Here is a 23,469-nt window from a genome sequence, read left to right as displayed (position 1 = left end):
TTTCACTCAGTGCTGTGTGTCTACCTCATGAAGGAAAATGAAGCTGTATGGGCAGTAGGTCTCCAAAACTTTAGATACTGCTGAGCCCCATGCAGATCTTAGGAGGAATCTATAAGTATAGTCAAAGTTTTTAATGAAGTGCTTTGCTACTTCCAGGGTTTTCTTACAATGTGAATATATGGTGATTCTTAGCCTTCTGTCCCTCTTGCACAGACAGCTGGGGCTCAGCACTGCTCTGGGCATCCACTGCATAAGCCCTGCTTCCAGTCACCTGGAAAAGCCTGTCTGAGGCAGAGCTCCAAGGAACAGGTGGACCCATCTGGAGTTTGCCAGTCCAGCGAGGCCTTGGCATTGAGAGCTCTGAAATAGTGAAAATAGGATTTCATCTGTCTGAAATAGTGAAAATAGGATTTCATCTGCTTTCTGGGATTCACAGGGTTCTTTTGATAGGGAGTCGCAGCGGTGGTGACGTCCCAGCAGTGTTCTAGGAACATGGTTTTAACACCAGGAGAAAGAAGGGAGCTCACAACTTGCCCGGAAGGAGTTTTCTGCAGGTGATAGAAGACTCATCAATATGGTGACAATAACCATGACCTCTCTGTTGTCACCTGTAGCCCTGCGTTGGCATTTTACTCTTTTAAAACACACCTTAAATAAGACATGTTTAACATCTGAAGGAGAGGGGAAAAAAAATGTTTCCCCTGACATGATTCAGCCAAATGCCTGTCAGGGAAAAATCTATTTAACTCTCTCTCCCAAGTCGTTTCTACGTCTTGCCAAAATATCACAGCAGATAGTTCCGCAGTGCCTTTTCTTTTCACGAGCGTGATTTCACTGTTTACTTCGTTCTTAGAAAACAAGTTCAATATGCTCGCTAAAGCAGTCGACTCTGTGCTTTGCATTTCAACACCAGCTTGGGTTTCTTCTCTCACCCAGCGTCTTCCTTCTCTTTCCCCATCGCCCCTCCCTCTCATGCCCAACAGGTTTCACCAGCGACACAACAGATGCAGCCGACCCAGACAATACAGCCGCCCCAGCCCACAGGGGGGCGCCGGCGAAGGGTGGTGGATGAGGATCCCGACGAGAGGCGGAGGAAATTTCTGGAACGGAACCGGGCCGCTGCCACCCGCTGCAGACAGAAGAGGAAGGTCTGGGTGATGTCACTGGAAAAGAAAGCAGAAGAACTCACCCAGACAAACATGCAGCTTCAGGTGCAGGCCACTGTCTCTTTCCTCAGGACTCAAAGGCCCTGTGTACAGTTGGCATTTCCTGCCCCAGCAGGCGCTTGTTGACCTAAGCAGTAATACCGCACATTAGCTCACAGAGCGACTGCAGGCTTCCTCCTCAAGCTTTATTAATTCTGGGACACTGGACAAAACAAAGTAACCGTTTAGTTGGGGTTTCTTTAATGATGGTTTTTTAATTTTTTTTTTAATTTTTTTTTAGCATTTATTTATTTTTGGGACAGAGAGAGACAGAGCATGAACGGGGGAGGGGCAGAGAGAGAAGGAGACACAGAACCGGAAGCAGGCTCCAAGCTCCGAGCCATCAGCCCAGAGCCCGACGCGGGGCTCGAACTCACGAACCGCGAGATCGTGACCTGAGCTGAAGTCGGATGCTTAACTGACTGAGCCACCCAGGCGCCCCTAAAATTTTTTTTTTAAGTTTATTTATTTCTTTTTTAGAGACATAGAGCATAAGCAGGGGAGGGGCAGAGAGGGGGGGGAGAGAGAGAGAGAGAGAGAGAGAGAGAGAGAGAGAATCCTAAGCAGGCTCTGCACTGTCAGCACAGAACCTGATGCAGGGCTTGAACTCACAAACCGTGAGATCATGACCTGAGCTAAAATCAAGAGTCAGACATTTAACCGACTGAGCCACGTGGGCACCCCAATAACCATTCGGTTTTAAATCAAGCTCTGAGGAGAGAGAACCTGCCCAACTAAGTTACAGAGCTAAGAGCACAGGCTTTGGTCAGACGGAGGTTCACACTCTTGTTCAGCAAGTAGCTGTGCTTAACCTCTCTGGCCCTCAGTGTCCTCATCCATGAAATGGGAAGAATAACCTCATGGAGTCATTGGGAGTAATAAGTGAACTAATGTCTACCAAGCAGTTTTCCCAGTGCCTAGCACATAATAAATCTTCAACTATAAGGCAGTTCTCTATATTCACCAGTGAGGGGGTTGCTTTGACTTACACTAGATTATCTATGTTTTTTTGTTTAATGGAGGAAAGGCATATTTATGGTTATTATTTTGCTTTATGGGAAAAGCCATGTTCCCATCTCATTTTCAAACTTGACATGTTTTGAATCTTACAGGATTTTTGCTTTTCATGAGTGGCTCAACTGGGGACGGTTTCTAACAAGGCCATTTCTGGGAGAGAAGGGGAGGGAACTCTAGTGCCCAGGGCTTCTCCAGCAGACTTCATGCTGTACAGATGATGCGTTCAGGGTATCTGTTTCCACACAAAAAGGAATGCCCTCTCCACCAGCAGAAAGAGAGCGGCCTACTAGATTATGTGACAAGCAGTGCCGGGATAGCAGTGAGAGTTGTGGATTATAGCCCAGTGCTTCTAGGAACATAAAAAATGGCGGAAGAGTGGAGGGAAGGGGGAAAAGATTGCCGCAGATGGGGAGACTCTGTACCTTAATAGTTCATAGGTAACTTTCACCTTCCCCCACCTGGTCCTCTGTGCATCCTTAGAAACCAACAATAAGGCTGCCAAATCCCCAAAGCTTTTGCGTGTTCAAGCCATTAAACGGAAATGACCTCGGAGCATCCAATGTATACATTGAAAATGTATAAAGGAAGTTCGGGTTATATGTGGACTGCATACGTATGTTCACCTTTTCCCCTAAATTTCTCATCCTTTTTTGTGATAGACATGAGAAAGAAAATAGGAAACATACACATCAGATGCGGGGGAAATAAAGTAATAATTCTTCCCAGTGGCTTAGAGTTGCATGTGCATGAGGTGGGGGGCTTGTGTCTTACCTTATTGCCCTCTCCCCCTGCTCTCTACCCCCTATTTCTAGTATAGTGGCAAGCTAACATGGTGAGCTCCTGAGTGTCTGCTCTCAATATCTGCTTGTTGAATCAATGAGCGAGTTTCCCACCTCTGGAGTGTCCAAGAACTGGCAGCCTGACCACTTGGCAAGGATGTGATTGAAGGGAGTCAAGCCACAGTGGGATGGCTGGACTCAACACCTCACAAGTTACACCAGCTTGAAAGTCTGTAGTTCTAGAATCCAACAGCCACAGTGGTATGTGAGAAGCTTCTAGGTAGAAGATGGACAAGCACTTTTAACATTCATAGTAATCATGGGTTTGTTTTTAGGTGTATTGAAAAAATGTAATTAGGACATCAAACCTTCAATTTCACAGATACTCTTAGTAAGGATGAGGCTAAATTATTAAATAAAGAGTTAATTTGTACAAACATGTTGAGTAAATAAAAATTCTGGTGCATGCGGGCCTGGCAAATGTTCCAGCCAGTGGTTCTGCAATGACAGAGGTGTGGGAATCCCTGGAATTTGCTACCAGTTCTGAGGTTTGCAAGAGGACCATGAAAACGGGCATGATTCCTCAGTCTTGGCACTATTCAATTTGCGACTTGATAATTCTTTGTTGTATTCTGTTCCTCGCAGGTATTTAGCAGTACCCTTGAGCTCTACCCACTCAATATGAGTAGCATCCTCTACCTCACCCCCAAGTTGTGACAACCAAAAAGTCTCCATACGTTGTCAAATATCCCCTGTGGGGGCAAAATCACCCAGGGGTTGAGAACCATTGCCTTAGATGAAGGAGCCATGAGCAGCCAGCTGGCACATAACACTGCCAACAAATGTTTAAATCAGTTTTAACAAAAATGAGCCCTTGCAGAATTACTTGGGCCTACTGACTGTGGTCCTGGAGCTTGAAAACAGAGAGAGAGAGAGAGAGAGAGAGAGAGAGAGAGAGAGAGAGAAGGGGGGAGAGAATAGCAGAGATCCTGGAAAAGTGAAGGTGCTGGTTTTCCTTTGCAGTCAGATATGTTCATGACTTGGCATACACCTGTATATTACTGCTTTTACAAAAGACATTAGGTAAATTTCCCCTTAACGAGACCCTACTCCATGAATCTGCACCATGTACAACCATACCTGGCAAAAGAAAAAAAGATACTAGCATTCTAGCCCCTGAAAACCAGGAAAAAAGAGTTCTGTTGGGCCAATCAACAGGCACCGATATTTCTGGTTGTGAAATCAGCGCCCAAGGAAGGGACAGTCTCTGAAAAAACTAAATTATCGGTGTTTTCCAACCACTGCTTAGCTTCCGAGGGACAGAAACCACAGCCATGCCATGTTTTCTGTGACGCAGAGCACTCCACATGTCGCCTTGTGATGCTGGAGAGGATATGCAGATTCTGCTACCTTTGAATGACCCTTTCCGTCTTGTCTTGCTGGACCTTTGTCAAAAGAAAAAGGTGTCTCTCTTGAGGCTGGTCCAGTGAGCCAAATTTTAAGTAAACAGAAATGGAAGGTGCTAAGCAAACAAACTCCAGCCAAACGGAATATCCAAGGTCTCGGATGGCCCGCTGCCACTTTTGAGTTGTTTTCCAGCATAGAACCTTCTAGTTGGGCTGGAGAGTTTCAGATTGGAAAAATCAGACCTAAGGAAACAAAATCAAGCTCCCAGACTTCAATTTCCTTGTCTCACAACGAATTTGTACCCGAGAGGTCAACGCAGGTATAAGATTTGAGGGAAATATCCGAAACTGCCCTATCTGACATGTTACGTAGGGAGCAACAGAAGGCGTCTTCCCAAAAGTCAGAATCAGCAAGTGGTAGGATGATGACCCAAGCAAGTCTTCCCTTGACCTAACCCACTGCTCTGGGGTCTTTCGCTGTAGAAAATTCTGAAGCGAAAGGAACCCACGTTCTTTTCTCCGACAGCGTGGCTTAGATCAGCTCTGAATTAATTCATCAACTACTGCCGTGGTGCTCAGTGGATTATTTGTGTGCAGTAGATGATATGGAGATCATCTGGTCACCCACGGAAATAATTGCTTTTCTTTTTTAGTGCAAAGACACATGGTCTAAGTCGCTGCTGAAATTTTAGACACATGAGCCCAGGTTTGGGACTTGGCAAGAGACTAGGCCAGATGGGAACTGTTGCCTTACAAATTGAAAGTCCTTTGTTTTCGAGTGAAACAAACCTGGCCTCAGCCCTAATCTACCAAAAAAAAAAAAAAAAAGTGGGGAGGGGCTCTACTGTAGGGCCCATTTTGATAATTATTTTTTTGGCACAGACTACCACTTGCACCAAAAAGCATTCTGGGTTTATCATATTAACAAAGTGGTATCCCCAAAGCCCCAAACTGCAAATGTAGCTATTAGGGACTTCTTGGGGTACCTGTTTAAAGGCTGTTATTATGGTACTGAATGTCTCTATAGGGGTTCTCTTTCATCCCCAGACAACCTTATGGGTTAAAGAACAGATTAATCCAGCTGCACCTAGCCTCTTCCAGTCCCTCTCTAAACGGCCAACTGCTTTAGAGTCGTAGCGAACCCAAACTCGCTTCAAAAAAATGAAGGGATGATTTCAGCAGGAGAATTGATACTGATTATTCATACTTTGCTTTAGCAAAGTACTTTTATGTGAAGACCTAGAACGATTTTTATCACCCGCACAGGGGAGAAAAAAAAAAAAATTGGTGACTTGCCTCGATTCATAAAGCAAGGTAATTCAGAGTAAGAAACTGCCTCCGGAAGGCCTGGTTTTTATTTCCCTACTAGAGCTGCAGGCAACATTTTATTTCTTTCGTGCGTTCTGGAACATTTGCTATCTGGTGGTTCTCTTCCAAAATGAATTCAAGGTGATTCTACTTACGTTCCATTGAAAAAGATTTTTGTTTAAAAATATAGTCTAGCATTTTCTCTATCAGTCTGTATGAAGACTCTACGATGATTATGCATGTGGACAGCACACGGTTCACGCTGCTTTCTCTAGGGCAGTGATTGTCAACCTTTCTTAATCCAGAGGCTTCCTCTGGGATCTGATGAAGGCGCTGCAGACTCTCTCAACAATATGGACACATCCATGGACACGAAGTTTTACACTAAAATGCAACTGTAGATATCGCTTTGGAATCTGCCCTAAGACTTGGAAGCCCAGGAGGTGCAAGAACTGTCTCCCTCAGGGAATATGAGGCCTGAAATATAAGCGTATTTGAGAATACCAAATACCAATACTGATGCCAATACCAAAGTAATTAATGAATAAAAAAATCAAGAACAAGTCCTTCATTAGACTCTTAGGTCTAATATTAGGTCTAGCTTTCTCAACAGAAGGCAAAGCAGAAACATTCAAAGGCTAAACAACCGTTTTGCTGGAGAGAACTAGAGAACTAATTCAACCGTCTTGTTTTACAGTAGGTTGGTGTAGCGGTTTGGGAGGCCAAACCCTATTATTCTGAAATCCCTGTTGAGAACTCTTTTTCCTGCTGGAATGCTGTCCCATGAATTTCTAGTGCCTCTGTGGCCATTAGACTTTGAATTTGCCCTTATAAGCACCATCATTACGTGTTTCTGATCCAAACAAGAGGCTGGTTTTTCTTCTTTATGGAGAATATTAATTGGCGTTCATTTTCCAACCATAACATCTAAATAACATAATTGCTAACACATCACTTGAAGAAATATGTCATTATTCACCTATTATCTTTAAAGGATGATCAGTTATCATGGCAGTCTTCAGGTTCCTACGTTTTTACAGACCCTCAACCTCCCAGGGTCTCAGTTTCTATACTTACGATGTATTCGTTTACTAATGAAGTGCTTTGCTATTCATAGACAAAGAATGCCACTTAAGTTATCTATTTTGTATGGGGCTTTGGTTAGAGGCTAAGACACCACATACACTGTGCTGTTTTATTGTGGCCTCTCGTGGAAGCAAAAGGTTTATTGTGGAATGATTTGAGGTGTGCCAAGTATTGTAGGCAGTTAGCTCCTTGTGATTGTAGAAACCCAAAGAACGGAATTCAAAGTGCTTTTTTAAGGAAGGGGCAATGAACACTTTGTGCCTGGGAGATTGAACACTGCCTAGAAAAGGTGGGACTGAGAAGGACATAGCTGGGGAAGAAGCAGAGGCTAAGGTCAACCTCTCCAAGATGGCCACCAGGTAGGATTTTTTTTTTCTTCTAGAAGTGTAAGAAAGCAAGAGAATCTTGTTTTATTTTTTTTGTATGTATTTTTTAACATTTAGTTATTTTTGAGGGACAGAGCACGAGCAGGGTAGGCACAGAGTGAGAGAGGGACACAGAATCCGAAGCAGGCTCCAGGCTCTGAGCGGCCAGCACAGAGCCCGAAGCGGCGCTCGAACTCACAAACCGCGAGATCATGACCTGAGCCGAAGTCAGACGCTTAAGCAGCTGAGCCACCCAGGCGCCCGTTGTTTTGTTTTAAATACTTTCCTTATTTGTTGTTTCCTAGATCACAGAAGAAAAGTGTGGCAGGATTTACTACCAATTGGAACTTGACTCCATTTTCTACGAGCAATTGTCTGCATTAACTGCAGCTGAGAGTTTCTCCTTAGGGTACACAAGTGTCTTAGCAGTTGTGATTCTAGAAAACGGCTAGGTCTATAATCCAAATGTGAATAAGATGACATTTCATTTTGAGACCAAATACACACACACACACACACACACACACACACACACACACACACATCTTAGTTTTCTTTTTCTCCTTTTTTCGTTTCGTTTTGTTTGGTTGGTTCGTTTTTAACCAGGGGTTGCCTTCTATTTAATGGTCTAAAAGTAACTTTCTCTTACACAGGCTATTTTAAGCAAAGGGAATCTGGGAAAAGCAAGGAAGGCTGTCTGAATTTAAATGGGCATAAAATAAGAGAGGAAAGAATTAGTACTTAAGGCTAAAATAAATTGTCCTCTAAATAAAGTTATCCATCCCACTGACAAGGGTCACTTTTGGCTTTGATCGGGCCCCTTTACCAACCACACTTCTTCAGAGGTGGAAGATGCAATTTTCACATTTAAGTGATTTATTCATCATTAATGCTAATTTCTCAGGCATGTTTATTTTGTAAAATTTGGAGAAGAAAGAGAAAAGCTTTCGTAGATGAGATTCTCACTATTTTGTTCCTTATGTTACTCAACATTTGGTTACTTATAATGTATTTTGCAAATGAATTTGGAAATGGGAGGTATTCTTTAAAACACGTTTCAAAAAAAATTTCTTTACATTAACTTCTAGAATCCCAAACTTACTTTTTTAGGTGATAAATACATGCCCGGAAAGCCAAGTTCATATTGAAAGTGTAGATGCAACGTAATGACAGCAATGTTAAAACACCCTTTTCTGTGTGCATGGTTGTTTTGTTTTGTTTTGTTTTGTTTTGTTTTGTTTTGTTTTGTTTTAGTCTCCACATGTGGAGTACAATGCCTGGAAGCCACAAACGAACATTAGCCAGAGAGAGGGTATTATTTATCACAACTGTAAAATGGCTTATTTGAGATAGTGCTACGTTTACAATTTACTTTTATCAAGTGGAGGCACCTTAGAATCAACCCTCTATTCTGCATCTATATTTGTAGACAGTGGTGCCAAGCACATTATTCTCCAAAGCTATGAATCTGTCTTTGTGAACTACTCCATAAAGCGGAGATTTGAGGCACTGATCTAAGTAAATAAGCAACACGCGCACGTACACACACGCAATCCGTAACACCCCGATATTGATGGCAGAGTTCATAGGCTGAAATTAGCCAAACTAGTTAATGAACCAATCACATTCATTTAATCATGGCCAAGACTTCATTGCCCCTCCCTTCCTGGGCTGACCTCACCCCACCAGTAGAGGATCAACAATTTGTTCTATGTGCTTCCGTGCCTTCCACTAAGCAGGTATCCGGCAGGGATGTGCTCTGTTGAACTACAGCCCGTTTGGAAATTCTTTTGGGAAATCTGATGGTAGATGAGTTGGCTTATTCTGAGGACATTTCAGTGTGAAGCCACTAATTCTGCTACTCAGTTCTTCCCAATGCATGTGTCACATTCACTCTTCTCATACTGAATATTGGCCCGAGCTTACCAGACAGTGTGAAGATGATTATTATGAACAGCTAGATTCGCTAAATTCAATGATTGCTTAGTGTTGTGCTAGGCAATATTCAGAGCGTTTTACATATATTACGTCATTCAATCCTCACAACTCAAAAAACTTTATATTGGTCTTTTTCCCCCCAGTTATATACAAGATTGCTGAATCTCAGCTGGCTTATGTTTCCTGCCTAGGGTCCCCCAGTAAGTGTGGAATGGAGATTCTCACCCATGTAACCTGGCTCCAGAGTTGGCCACCTAAAGGGGGTGCTCTGGACTTTTAATAGGATTCAGCTCTTGAGTTACAAGTCTGGTCTTTTCAGAAAGTCCCTGGTAAATGTGATGGCCAAGTTAAAGGCAAGGTACACGTTTTCAGGCGAATCTCATTGACTATCATCCTCAGTGTCTTTTGGACACAACAGGAAAGTTTGCCAATATCACTGTTAAGAATGCATGGAGACTTGTATTCTCTGGTCTTTTCAACATGGCTTTGATATGTCTCTTTCCAGAATGAAGTGTCCATGTTGAAAAATGAGGTGGCCCAGCTGAAACAGTTGTTGTTAACACATAAAGACTGTCCAATAACAGCCATGCAGAAAGAATCACAAGGATATCTAAGTAAGTCATTGACTTTTTTTTTTCTTTTCTCAGTGTCCAGTTTTTTGTTTTTGTTTTTTTTTTGCCACTAATTTTGCATTGGATTTTATTGAAAGAGCAAAAGTAAAGTGTAGATTGCACACCCCGGCAGAAATCATACTAGAATTCTTCAGTGGCTGCCAGACTGTTGCACCAGGGACATCCCCCTTTTCTGACCCCTGCCCATCACCATGCCCCTCCTGATAATTTCTGGCTAGACCTTCCCTGCCATTTCACATTGTAAAATTGTACCGAATTCCAATTCTGCAGCCAGTAGAAAAATCACTTGCTGGAGCCCACCTACCAGTGGGCTAGCCGCCTTCCAGAGAAATCCAGGGGCTGGGGTACAGGCATTGGGTGAATCGCATCCAATGCCGTAAGGTATATGAGCTGCTGGGCTGAAAAGTGAGTGACCTTGTCTCGGTGTTCCGATAAGTAAAGTGGACCCCTTTCTCTAGACCCCAGTTTCTGCATCTGGAATGTCAAGAAGTTAAATGCTAGTTGAGTGGGGGATGGTGGGAGGAGCAAGGATTCATGGCTGAAGGTCAATTCATTTTCAAATAATTTTTTAGATTGAGCAACACAGATTCTCCCACCACATGTGAGTATGTTTCCACATTTGATATGCGGATGGCTACTTGAAAATACAAAAATGGGGACGTTCACACACCAAGACTCCAACACGTGAAATCATTCTGCTGGTGTAGAAAGCATGGCTTTGCTTGTAGCTATAAAGTGGGAAGGCATAGCTGGTGACAACAGTTTAAAATAAAGTTTTGAAATTAACGTCCAGGAGAACACGTGTGAAACTCTTCCATTTCTGGTAAACATCTAGTAATGTTTTCCCGAGTAGGCCACAGGTCCGCCCAAGAGGAGCTATATTGGTGTGTGCATGTGTGTGCTTTTTCCTAGGTCCGGAGAGCAGTCCTCCCGCCAGCCCCGTCCCAGCTTGCTCTCAGCACCAGGTCATCCAACATAATACCGTCACCACTTCCTCTGCAGTGAGCGAGGTGGTGGGAAGCTCCACCCTCAGTCAGCTCACCACTCACAGAACAGACCTGAATCCCATCCTTTAAAATCCACCACTGGGTCAGACCTTGCCTCCAAGAAGAGCTGTCGCATATCATGCGTCCTTTCCTTTAAGGGCATTTTTAGAATTAACTCAGACCTGGAAGACTCCTCAGCCCTTCAGAGACTGGCTTTCATTTTTATAGTTATTATGGAAATGTCGTCTTTTATACTTAGTTCTATAAGAAAAAAGGGAGTTATGCAATTAATTAATCTATCAGCTTGGGAAATGCTTTGGTGCTTTTCTCCAATTTTCTGGTACCAGTGAACTTGTTTATAAACTGAACTCCTTCTGTATATAGACATGGTTTCATTCTTATCGGTCCAACCCTTTGCCTGAAACATTGCATCTTGTTAAACCGCAGCTTTTAGCCAAAATGAGGCATGCCCACATGTCACGTAAACGGATGCAAGGTAACTGGGTGGTGAGTCTGATGATGTCGTAACACATGTTGAGTTTGTGCTGTGATGTCGCCAGAATTCCAGATGAACACAGAGCCTTTTCCATATCTGTCTTCCTCTTATTATAAAAAAAGGATGAGATCCACTGATGTCCAAATAAAACCACCAAGCATCTCCCCACCTCTCCTCCTCCTCTTGGTCCACCTCCTTGAATTGCCCTCCAATTCTCTCCACTCTCCCTCTCCTTTTCCACCTTTTCCTGGGCCGCCTGTGTACTCTTCATTTTTACTTTCTTCTGTTTTATTTTTCCACCTTTAGCATTGCAGGTAAAGAAGAAAACAATGCCTAAAGGGAAAAAAAAACACAAGTAAATCTAAAAAAATACGGATCTAGCCATTGCTTCCCTTGCCTGTGACCCACAGCTGGAGTTCATTCATCTCTTGCTTTTTATAAAATGGTAAGCAAGAGAGGTTTAATGTGCCTGATTTAATGTTTTTAATAATCAGAACAAATAAAAGGTGGCTTAGCCATAGGTGAAACACTGTTGAATGCCAGCTGTGGAGACACCAGGGAAGGGAGCCTATAAGCCTTGATTGTGAAGGTCCAAATTATGATGTGGGCTGTAACATCACACCCTCGAATTACAACCGGCTTTATATGGCCTGTCTATAAGGCTAAAAATCCATAGACTATATAATAGTTCAGAAGGGCTCTATTCACTACACAGATTACAATGGTCAATCATCAGCTGCTAATAGACTAAGATTTATTAATTATTTTTTTTTTCTTAAGCCTATGGAACTGGCTTCGCTATTCTGGTGGGTGAAAGTACACGCTCTACTGGAGGAACAAAGAGAGAAAGAAAACCTGATGTTCCCGTAGGGGTGCTTTCAGCTCCCCCCTGCCGCCCCCAGAACAGCCAAAGCCTTTTTTGGCTGCTGCAAGAATCCCGTGGATATGGCTACTCTACTCTTCTGAATAATTCTGATTTATATTTTCAACAACTTTCATCAGCTTGCCCATTATAAAAAGCAGATAGTCCCGAACCACGGTTGTGCCTCCTTGAAACAAGCCATTCTACTGTGCTAATGTGTGCTAATATCACATCTCACAAGTAACGGGCTAATGTTTCTCTCTAGCAGTGTAGACAGGTGCTGGTGTTTCATCTCCATTTGAATGCTTGACGTCCTAACATGAGTGTGTGTGTGTGTGTGTGTGTGTGTGTGTGTGTGTTCATGGGATTTAAATAATAGTATTTTACAAAAGGTGTCGCTTTTATAAGAGTTCAAAAAAGGGAAAGATACATGTGTGGATGTGGGTGTGTGTATATGTGTTTATCTCTCCCTGTAGCATAAGAATCTATTTTGGAGAAAAAAGAAAATATGAGAGTCGTGAAGCATGATTTTTATAACTAGTTTCAGTTTTATCTAATAACTTACTTTTTAAATCAGTATTTATCAACCTTTTTTTTTTCATGTATGCAGTGCTTTCAAAAGAAAGTTTTGAGTGTCCAGGGAAACTCATGACTAGATATATGGTCTAAAAATCAAAACAAAAGCAAAAGCAAAACAAAAAATAAACACACACACACACACACCAAAAAAAAAAAAAAAAAAAAAAAAAACCAAAAAAAAATTTTTAAAAATGTTAAAAAGAAAGAGAAAAAAGAAATGCAAATTAAAAGGATTTTCTATTATATTTTAGACAAACATATCTTTTTTTTAAGTATTTTAAATACTGAATTCATAGTTGTTTTGTTTTGAATCCCAGCCTTAACCGCTGAATGGTTGAACCTAACTGGCTTCCTAAGAAATATTTAAGATATATCTCTATTCTGAAATTAAATTTAATTTTTTCAAAACTCCTTTCTAGGACCGTCTATGTGTCTCTCTCTAAAAAAAAAAAGAAAGAAAAGAAAAAAAAAGAGCTCACTGAAATGTTTGCTTGGATTAAAAAAATTTTTTTTTAGTTTTATTTTATTTCTTGCTTTAAGTGAACGATAACTTTTTTTTTCTTTACTGCATGCATAGCACTTAATGAAATGGATTTTTTAAAAAATCCACTGGTAATATCAGAATGTCCAGAAAGTGGGCTGTCACTAAAATTATGGTTTACTTTACTTCTGCTCCGCCTCTTGATTGAATATTTAGTTGTTAAACTGAAAGCCTCTGTAGTGAAGAACTTGCCTGAGTTTTCTTAATTCAGCAACTTGACAGTTTGACTGATGTGCATTATATAGAGCTCAATTATGTCTGTTTTTTATGCTAAGTAGGCAAACCAACCACACACACGCGTTAGCAAACGGGCCTCAACGTATAATTAGAATAAACCGTCTTCTTGTTATGCTCGGGGCCTTTAGGTATGTTCATTAGCAGTGTGGAAATACAGTAAATGGAAGATGCCAGCTAGTTGTTAAGGCTTCTTGAAACCCTGAACAGAAAGGCTCCTTGGTCAAATCCAACACTCGGCTTATCAGGAGAAGTACTTCACCAGAAGGTCCAGCCTTCACCAGACCGTAGAATAATCAGTCTGCCTGAAAATCCCTCCTTGCCCTACATTTTTTGCCAATGTGGGAAAACATCTTTTTGCTGCCCCATTCTCCTCTCCCACTCGATCTAGATATGGGTCATGCACCCATATCTTCACAAATCCGTTGTAGTGACCTTCAGAGCACCCATGCGGAGGAGGGAAGGGTCCTGCAACACTGCCTCTCCTCATTCACCTGCGTTTTTTGGTTTTTGGTTTTTGGTTGTTTTTATATTGGCAGCGTCTGCCTTTGAAGTCACTGCCAGCCTACCTGGACATTTCTGCGACGCTTCCCCTGCCTTACGTGACGGGACGTGGCAACTTAGATAGGGGCACCCGGTGGCATTTCTACCTGGTGACCCTAAATTGAGGCGTCCACATCTTAAGGGTTCCTTCTGAAGACATTTCCCAGAACATGATGCCAGGGCGGGTATAGGGAAACCCTGGCCACGGGCGAACATACTCATTTGAAAGCCTGTGTGGAGCTGATGTTTTCCCTTCGGTACCCCCACCCATCTCTCTCCTCCCTCCGTGTCAGCGTGTGCGAGTCCCAGTGGTTAACGCGGCCTGTGGGAGACAGCAGTTTGTGTGGTATCACCACACGAACTGTTACAATCAGGGTGACTGACTTGGAGCAAATGCTCTTTGGAGCCTATCCCGTCAAAGGAACCAAATGCAGCACATGTTCTGAACAGAGGGGCGTCAACGGTGAATGTGCAGGCGGTTTTTGTTGCCCGTTAAGTAAACTTTAGCGTCTTAGTTGAGTTTGCCGTTAAAATCTGAAACCAGCTGCGGTGAAAGACCAACCTTTGGCTGGGGGGTTTTAAGCATCGGTAACTGCTCTCAAACTAGCCATCCAGTTAGGATAGAATGTGCTTCTTTCTGGTTAATAAAAACCATCTAAGAAAATATATATGTATGTATGCGTGTATACAGTGGAATTCAAGGACCAAAGCAAAATTTGAACAGGAATCTATTAATTTAGAATTTTATAAGATATTTATTAATAAATGTTATTTTAAAACATTCCATTTGAACAGTATTCTTCCGTAGGATCTACTTGTTTTTAAAATGTTAGTTCATAATAAACTTCTCTACTCGTGTATATCTTCATTTTTCAGGGTTTCAAACGGCTCTTCTCCATCATTTGGTGGAAATGTTTCGCTTAGCTCTGTGCATAGAAATTTCAAGGATTTTGTTATTGCTCTGTGAGTTATTTTTTTAATCTATGTTCTGAACAGTGTTGTTTTTCACATTTCTTTCTCTCTCTCTTTTTTTATTTTTTTCTTAACGTTTAAAGTAAGCTCTTTCCTTTAGGAAGCGGAGTTCAGCTAAAGGGAATCAGTAACCACGACTGGAACAACTTTCTTGTAAAAGTGTAAAAACAACTTCATCTCTGCTTCTCTCCACCCCACCCCAATTTCCTAGAATGCCTTGCGCTATTCAGCTTCCTTCGTGCTCTTTTTGCCCTTTGCCAAACAATGGGCCCTAGCTTTAAGCCATTCAAGTTCCATTATGCAGTATATCTGAGAAGGAAAAGGAAACAACCCATTTAAATTTGAATAAAACTGTGCCTCTGCGAGCAGTAGCAATTTAGAGTCTCTCTTCTGCTTTTAAGATAATTTATATTTTAAAATTGCACTTTAGCTTTCTCGATCCCTTTCTGTTTCTCTTGTTCTCCCTCAGACCCCCTCCGAGCCCTTAAACCTGCCTCTGCTCCCCACTTTCCAACTCCCCCACCCCCTCCCCCTAAGGCTCTGAGCTGCACCGTTTAAAATACTTTACAGAATATTTGTACCAGGTACATTTGCGTAAAGTCGGGTTCCTCACATCAGCCTAAGATGAAGCCTGCTACGGAAATACCAAGAAGAGCCAGTTTATGTTCTTTACCCCTTTATTCATAGCATGTTTTTTTTTTTTTTTAATGTTATCTTATGCAACAGATGTGAGGCAGCAGCTAAGCTACACTTAAGAATTTTCTATCTCATTCTCCAAACCAAAGTGTCCTGAATGAGCCAGGAGACTTACTCTTTTGTGCATCGTGGTGCACGTGGACTGTTGTCCCAGCCATTGTCTCTCTGAGGCTGCTGAAATAACAGTGGCCCTGTCTGTGTCATTCCTAGGTCTCAAAAATACAATGTTGCCTTGTGACGTCATTAGGGACAGCACCTCTGTTTTACAATGATAATCTAAGAAAGGACAAGAAGACACTGAAGCAATAAATGTACAAGTAAAATTCAATACCAAAACAAAGAAAAAAAAAAAAAAACAGAACAGAAAACCCTAGGCTCATCGTGTTGTGAAAACGAAAAAGTGTATGTCCAACTCAAAATATTTTACTATTTCTTGTGGAGTTTTTCAGTGATGTAATGCTTATAGCCAAATTGCTTAAAGAGTGTTTATATATTTTTTTCCTTATAAATTGTCTATTTTTTAAAAAAAGAAACTATTTACCACAAGTTGAAGGGGTGGGGGGGGTAAGGCCAAATTGCCAGCATTTGTTAAAAGATTAATATTCTTACGTGGCACACTCTGATACCTTTCCAAGCTTATCATCAGAGGGGAATCAGTAATGATCAGCTATTACATTTCAGCCAACTTACAATATCTAGCTCATTAGAAGCCAGGATGTAGAAAGCTCTTCTTAGGGCATTTAGGATTTCTTACATTGAGTTTCATGCTATAGAACTTTCTAGGATTTTTTTTTTTTTTTTTTAAACAGAATCATTTTAGCCTCAGGACTGAGAATGTGGAACCTGAATAAATTAGCTTTAAGTATATCATTAAAATCTTATGCACAATAAGCTCATTAGATTCTAGTTGTCTCCTTAGAATACCAATGTCACGGACAGGAGATCATGGAAGGTATCAGCAGTGCTGTAGGGGAGGGCATTTCAGAGAAGGAACCCCTCCTAACCAGCCAGCCAGTAGAAGAGAAGACCTACTCACCCTCTTTTCTTCTACGTTCTGCTAAATCACACCTGCCTCATGGAGAGAGGAGTTCTGCCTTTGAGGTTTGTCTTGGAGAAATGATAAGCTTGAAATGTTCTCCCTGGAGAGGACATAGGGTTTGGGATCTTCTGAAAAGGCCTGGAAAAAAATGGCTCAGTTCAAACACCATGTTCTAGGATAATTGGAACATAAATATTGTCCAAAATATGGAACTTAAAAAAAAAAAGTTTAGCATTATGCAAAGTGCTAATTAAGGAAGTCCCAAAAAAAAAAAAAAAAAAAAGGTGCTGTCACTTTAAGTTCTGGACTGGGGGGGTTGTTTGTAATTGTAAACAGCAAAGCATTTATGTTTGTCTGTCTATTTGTAAAGCAACCACCTTCCTTACTGGAAGGAGAAAAAAAATTGGGGGTACATACGTGTAAATACTTGCTGCAGCATTTAATATGTTCAATTTTATGTTAAGCTTTTTGTTGCATTGTGAACACATTTATTGTTATCAATGGACAATGAGTTCATTAAGACTGTTCAACTAGGTCAGATTTTTACATCTCTTTGGAGCAAGAAGAGACAAGATTTTGTGCATTTGTACAAATGTTAATAATATCACTGCAATTCCAATATAATAAAGCACTCAAATGCAAATAACACATGTAACTTTCGTATGATGAAATTCGGGCTTGGGGATAACGGTATCTATTCTGCACGTGGTCTCATTCATGCCTTGTAAACCAGCGCTTACTCTTTCGGGGTCGTGATTATCTAGGGACAAAAGGAGGTGAGCTTTTCTCCTTCGCAGACCACCACTACCCTCTCACTGCCTCTTCCATCCAACTTCCCACCTGAGGCCACCAGTCTAACACAGTCACAGTGGGTTGGCCACACAACTCAACTTCTCATGGGGGTCAACAGATTTTAATAATCAAGAAATATGGCCAGCATAAATTGACGTTCAGGATTTCTAGGAACCAAGAAGCACATACTGGCCACTCAGGCAGTCAACTCCTGGAGTTTTTTGCTTGGCATCCAGAGAAGTCCTAAGGACAGTCTTAGCCCCTTTCGATGTCTTCCAGATATCAACCCTGCCCCCCTCCCTTCCCTTCTACTTTCTTTCCCCGTACTTCTTTCGTTAATTTTTTAGTCACTCTCCTCTTTCTCTTATATTCAATGTCTGATCCATCGGCATGGCCAGAATCCAACCATCATGTTGGATTTACCATTACAGCTCTGTCCAAATTGCCAGCACCTCTCACCTGGATCCCTGCAATACTCTCCTGACTGGCAGCCAGAGTGAAGCTTTGAAAATGGAAGTCAGACCATGTCCCTCCACTGCTCAAAATTCTTTAGGGACTTCTCCCCTCATTCAAAGCAAAAGCCAAATTCCTTACTACTAAGTTCTGTAAAGGCCTTCCATGACCTGCCCCTCCATTAATTCCCTGAGCCCATGTCCTACCATTTTTCTTCCCCCTCACACCTCTCCAGCTCCACTGATATTTTTGAAGTTCCTCAAACATCGCTTGAGCCATCCACCTGAGAGTCTTTTCACACGCTGTTCATTCCTTCTATGCAGAATGTTTTCTCCCGAATATCAGCATCACCTCCTCATCTGCCTCCCTGCTACTTAAGCCTTTCCTGACCATCCTCTATAAAATTATGTCACCCTCACTCTTCATTCTCTCCTGCCTTGCACAGACTTTATTTTCTGTAGCATTTACCAGTATCTAACAGACTTTGGTCAATTTTATGTAGTTGTTTTTTATTGTCTGTCTCCTCTAAGTAGAATGTAAACCCCGCAAGCACAAGGGCATTTTGTTTCGTTCACCCTTGTGACCCAAGATCTAGAGCAGTCATACACGATGGGCACACAATAAACACCTGTCGAGCGGATACTCTTGTGTTTCCTTCCTGTCTTCTTTCTTGATCTCAGAACACTTCAACCCAACCACTTGGTCCTGTGACCACAGCAGTCATATTTTAAAACCAAGAACCCGGATGTGTCGTCTTCCACGTAGCCTGCCAGGATATTGGAAACTGGGACAGAAAAACAATTTGGGTGGGGAGGATGATTGCTGTTCTAATGGCAATCCCATCTGTTACATTTACATTTAGACCACTCACTACACTCATGGTTCCCAAGAGAGTCTTTCTAATGCCCATCCCACCCTTGTTTGCAATTTCAAAGCCATTACTATTGGTTAAAAAAAAAGTGTTAAGATCCCACATTTATACTTTGAAGATAGACAGCTCTAATCTCCATTCTATGTTTCATGCCTCTGTCCCTGGAGCTTCATAACATCCTTTTTTCTTATACTTGCTCTTGTGGTTGGTTATTGGTTGGTTGCTGGATCACGTTTTAATTTTGCATTACGTATTTTCTTATCCAACAAAAACAAGGTTTTATCAAAACAACCTGCCTTGTGGTTTGGAACCTAAGTATCTTCACTATGAGATCATAAGACTCTGGAGCACGATGAGCGCCCGCCCCCCCTCCTTTTAAAGCAATTGAAAACAAGACACTTGGTGAGATCTGTTCTCATGGCAGTAATGTGGATTTTATCAAAACAAGCATGAAAATTAGGCCACAAAAGAGAAAAAATACTGATTTTAAACATACAGAATCTGAGTTTAGACTCACACACTTTAGAAGCACTTCTTTTGGCAACGAGAGATGGCTTTTCAAAATGGCTGAAAGGATGAATAAATGATTACATCTGAAAAATAGTCTCCTAGATAGTAGACCTGAAAAACATAATAATACTATTGAAAATGGTCATATTTAAACCTGAAAATTAAGTCATGAATCTTTTAGTAACCACTGAGTTTCATTTACTATGTTGCCAGGTACTGTGTCTGCTTATATCACATTTCTTTGTACCAGTGGGAGGCTGAATCGTAGCAATTGTCAGCCATCTTCCATAAATCCATATAGACCCGATGGGCTAGAAAAGGTCCCTTGTAAGTCACTTGCTCTTTCTCAGAAAGAGATCTGCCCGTGGGTTTTTTTTTTTTTTTAATGAATTAAAAAGGAAGATCTTATTTTCACCACACATTTCTAACTCCTTACTAATCTTACAGCAAGAAAATTGTTCTGAGTATCTAAGCTTGATTGTATTGTATTTACACTGATAAGTCCATGATCTACTGTTACTACATTTACGTCTTATTAAATGAGTACTCTCTACTTAAATTGGCTTGTTTATATGGATCAATCTTAGAGTAAATCTACTTAAAGAAAGAGAAACCCTGTTAAGGAGGCTTGAGTGAAGGCGGATTTCTTGTTAGGACCTAAGAGGTAGCTCATGGAGTCCCTCCTGGTACTGTAGCAACTATCCCAACAACTCCGAAAAGTCATTAAATAACTAATCTCTCTGGCTTGTCTGTCTCTTGGGCCATATCATTCCTGATTCTGCTTTTGTCTTTCCCTCCCTTTCTCTGTCTCTGCAAACTGGTTTGTACAGTCAATTGTTTCTGTGTGGGCCCATCATTTCTCCTCCAAAATGACAGCCTCAGCCTCCAGCAGATCTTTGGTCTTCTAGTTCAAACACCCAACATCAATTCAGTCTCCATCTTTCTATTCCAATTTCCCAGGAGAGAGAATCTGATTGACCATATGGGGTCAGGCATTTAATCCTAGTACAATCAACTACGTCTGGGGAAGCAGGGCTATATGTATTGAAAGCTCTTACTTCTAGGGGCAAAACTGGCTTTCCAAAAAGGAAGTGCGAAGATGATTTCAAAGGGAAGTAGTTATTTTTAAAACAATCTATAGAAATGTAGTCATTTACCCTTAAGACATACCAAGAGGAAAAAGTACAGTGAGATTAATGCAAAGTTGGGCATAGAGTAGATGTCAACAAATGTTGATTGAATGAATGAATGAATGGTTGATGAGTTATTGTTTTATTGAAAGCTTGAAATTGAAACAGAATATTCATTAAAGATTAGATAAAACTAATTTTACAAAGCTAAGAAATTTTCTGGATATTATGGCTCAGTTTGTAAGCCATAATATCCAAAATATAAAAATTCACCATCAAAAAGAGTGAGAAAGGGGCACCTGGGTGGCTCAGTCAGATCAGCATCACACTTTGGCTCAGGTCATGATCTTGTGGTCTGTGAGTTCGAGCCCCGCGTCGGGCTCTATGCTGACAGGTCAGAGTCTGGAACCTGCTTCAGATTCTGTGTCTCCCTCTCTCTACCCTCCCCTACTCACACTCTGTCTCTCTCTCACAAATAAATAAACATTAAACAAAAAGAGTAAGACAGATTTTAGTTTGTCATGTTTACCATGATTTCCCATGCTCTTGCTTAACCTGACTGATTACAGTTATACTTTCCAAGAAAGATCATGGCTATATATATATATATATAATCTCCATACCTGATTCCAGTGTGTTTCTGTTTGTAAGGAGGTCAGCGTAATGTCTCCAGGGTGAGGTTAAGAAACATTCTTGTCTTAAAGCTCCCTCCAGGTACTGTAAGAACGAAAGAAGGCTTTGTGACAAGGAAACAGGGCAGCTTTTATCAATAAGCCTCCACGAAAACCATAAGAATTGCTACCAAGAAGACTAGAACAAGACCTTAAAAGAGTTTAACAACCTAGAGTAAGACTAGTTTTTCATTTTAATACCAAATTGACCATTGATTTCCTATATGGCTTTCAACAAACACAGATTTCTGTTCCTCACTTGTCTCCTTTGTCAGTATAAACACACATGGAGTGAAGTGGGAATTATTTCCGTGGTGACTAGCTACAGAACTTAGATAGCCACTAACATACCTTTCTCTGGAAATTTCTCTTCCCCCCACTCCATCATCTGGCTCCTCCAGGAGACTCCACGGTCCAAGCCTCTGGCCATAGCTTCTTAGTCTAATACTCTGCCTCTAATTTGCAATGGAATAGGAGCCCCAACAAGTAGATACTGGGATAGGGGGCCTAGAGAGTCAGCCTCTCTTTCTCTCTCTCTCTCTCTCTCTTTCTCATAGCTTGGAATCAAAAAGATATAAAACTTAGGACCTGCCAGGATCCAGGTTTCTGCCAGGTAAGGGAACTCAGTCTATAGCAAGAAAGAGAAATAAAGCAGAAAACAGCAGAAGCAGAGAGAGAGCTCTGGAAATGGTCATTTCCTATTGAAATAGTTCTTAATGGCTCACTGAAACCATGACCCTCCTCATGGCGTATTTTTATCATAAGATAACCCAAGGTCCATCTGATAAATCTCTCCTTTTGCTTAAGCTACTTTAGGAGGGTTTCTTAGAAGCCACAAAGGTCTAATTGATGCTCTATTCCTAGAACTACCATGAGAAGCCGCCAGAAGAGCTTCTTCAGCCTTTTGAGCGTCTGCCATACTGATAGAGGAAAGGAGATGGAATGTCACTGCAAACAGATGTAGCCCATTCTCATTCCACACACATGAATATGCGTTAGAGGTGGTTCCCTAGACCTAGACCGACAAGCTACATGTACTGAAGGATAGTCACGCTACTTTTCTTCTTAAGGAATGTTCACCAAGTTAGCATTATACTTGCCTAGAAATGGAACTGTCTTATTTACTTTTATTTGTTTCATGTTTTTATTTATTTTTGAGAGAGAGAGCAAGGGAGGGGCAGAGAGAGAGGGAGGCCGAGGATCTGAAGCAGGCTCTGTGCTGACAGAAGACAGCCTCATGCGGGGCTTGAACTCACAAAACATGAGATCATGACCCGAGCCCAAGTTAGATGCTTCACCAACAGAACCACCCAGGCTCCCTGAAGAACTGTTTTAAATACTCTGATGAATGGATAAAGAACTCTAATACCTTTCATTCTGTACATGTCCTAAGGTACATAATAAAATGTGTAAGTTGCACTTTTGACTGAAAATAATGGACAACTTGACTTCCAGGGGCTGTAACAAACAGGGGGTTATCTTTCTGACGTAATAGGAAATCTAGAGGTAGGGTGCTTGGCACTGATCTGGAAATGACATGATGTCAGCACCAGCAGCTTATAGCCCTCTTGGCCTCCCATTCATGGTTCTCCCCTCCCGATCACAAGATGACTACTGAACCTCTAGAGCACATCCCCAGTCAAGAAAGAAAGGAGGCAGAAGGATCAATACCAGGCACATTCCCTGCTGTGCTTTAATCTAGAGAACAAAAACTATCCCAGAACTACCCCTACCCCTGGCCAACCCAATTGTGTTTTCCTGGCCAGTGTTAGGACACCGGGCCACTCTCCGCTTTAAAAGAGGCTGCAATAGTGGGAAACAGGATCATCATGCTTGTTTAGACCCAAGCTTCCCAACTAGCATGCTGTGTTGCGTAAGGCCCGTGGGTTACAGTTAAGCCTCATAAAACGGATCTGGTCATTTCTTGGTATAGCAAGGCCTTTCTGGCTGGTGGCCTCTGGCTAGGCACATGGGGCCTTCCAGAACACCTCGTGGAGTGGTCTGGGAGGAGTGGTGTCCAGTGACATACTCTGAGGTCCCATCGGGTGGTAAGCATCTGGCACTTGCTGGCAACATGGTGAGGCTGGCCACGGAGGTACGCACTGGAGCCCGGCTGCGGGGTCCGCCATGGTGCATAAGGACAGGGGTCTGGGGCCTGGTGGAGAGGTTTTTATACCAGGTATTCAAGAAAGAGATTGCACAGTGTGGTCATTAGGGGCTAGGAGTCAGGGAAGTCTAATAGGGGCTCCTGGCAGGACAACTCTGGTGGACTACCCTCAATGTCAGCCCTCCCCTGTACCAGAAACTTCTGTCCATGTGCAGTGGATGTACCATTTTAGGAACAGCCAACCTACATGA

The 23,469-nt window shown here is 41.9% G+C and overlaps 1 protein-coding gene across 6 annotated transcripts in view; it reads left to right on the top strand.

Annotated features, from left to right (window-relative positions):
* The window catches only part of CREB5 (cAMP responsive element binding protein 5), a 401,242-nt gene extending 383,912 nt beyond the window's left edge, over positions 1–17,330 (top strand). For 5 of the 6 annotated variants that reach the window (XM_058724736.1, XM_058724737.1, XM_058724740.1 and 2 more), the window contains 3 exons: positions 984–1,211; positions 9,610–9,718; positions 10,649–17,330. In XM_058724736.1, coding sequence (XP_058580719.1) covers positions 984–1,211; positions 9,610–9,718; positions 10,649–10,812 — 501 coding nt within the window. In that variant the 3' untranslated portion in view covers positions 10,813–17,330. Of the gene's footprint in view, positions 1–983; positions 1,212–9,609; positions 9,719–10,308; positions 10,338–10,648 lie in introns of all 6 variants that reach the window. The other variant, XM_058724738.1, reaches the window with a different exon arrangement.
* Positions 17,331–23,469: the final 6,139 nt, after the last annotated feature.

Source organism: Neofelis nebulosa, chromosome 4 (genome assembly GCF_028018385.1).
Source record: "Neofelis nebulosa isolate mNeoNeb1 chromosome 4, mNeoNeb1.pri, whole genome shotgun sequence".
Lineage (NCBI taxonomy): Eukaryota > Metazoa > Chordata > Mammalia > Carnivora > Felidae > Neofelis > Neofelis nebulosa.
Note: the sequence above shows the minus strand (reverse complement) of the source record. Positions and strands in the feature narration are given on the sequence as shown.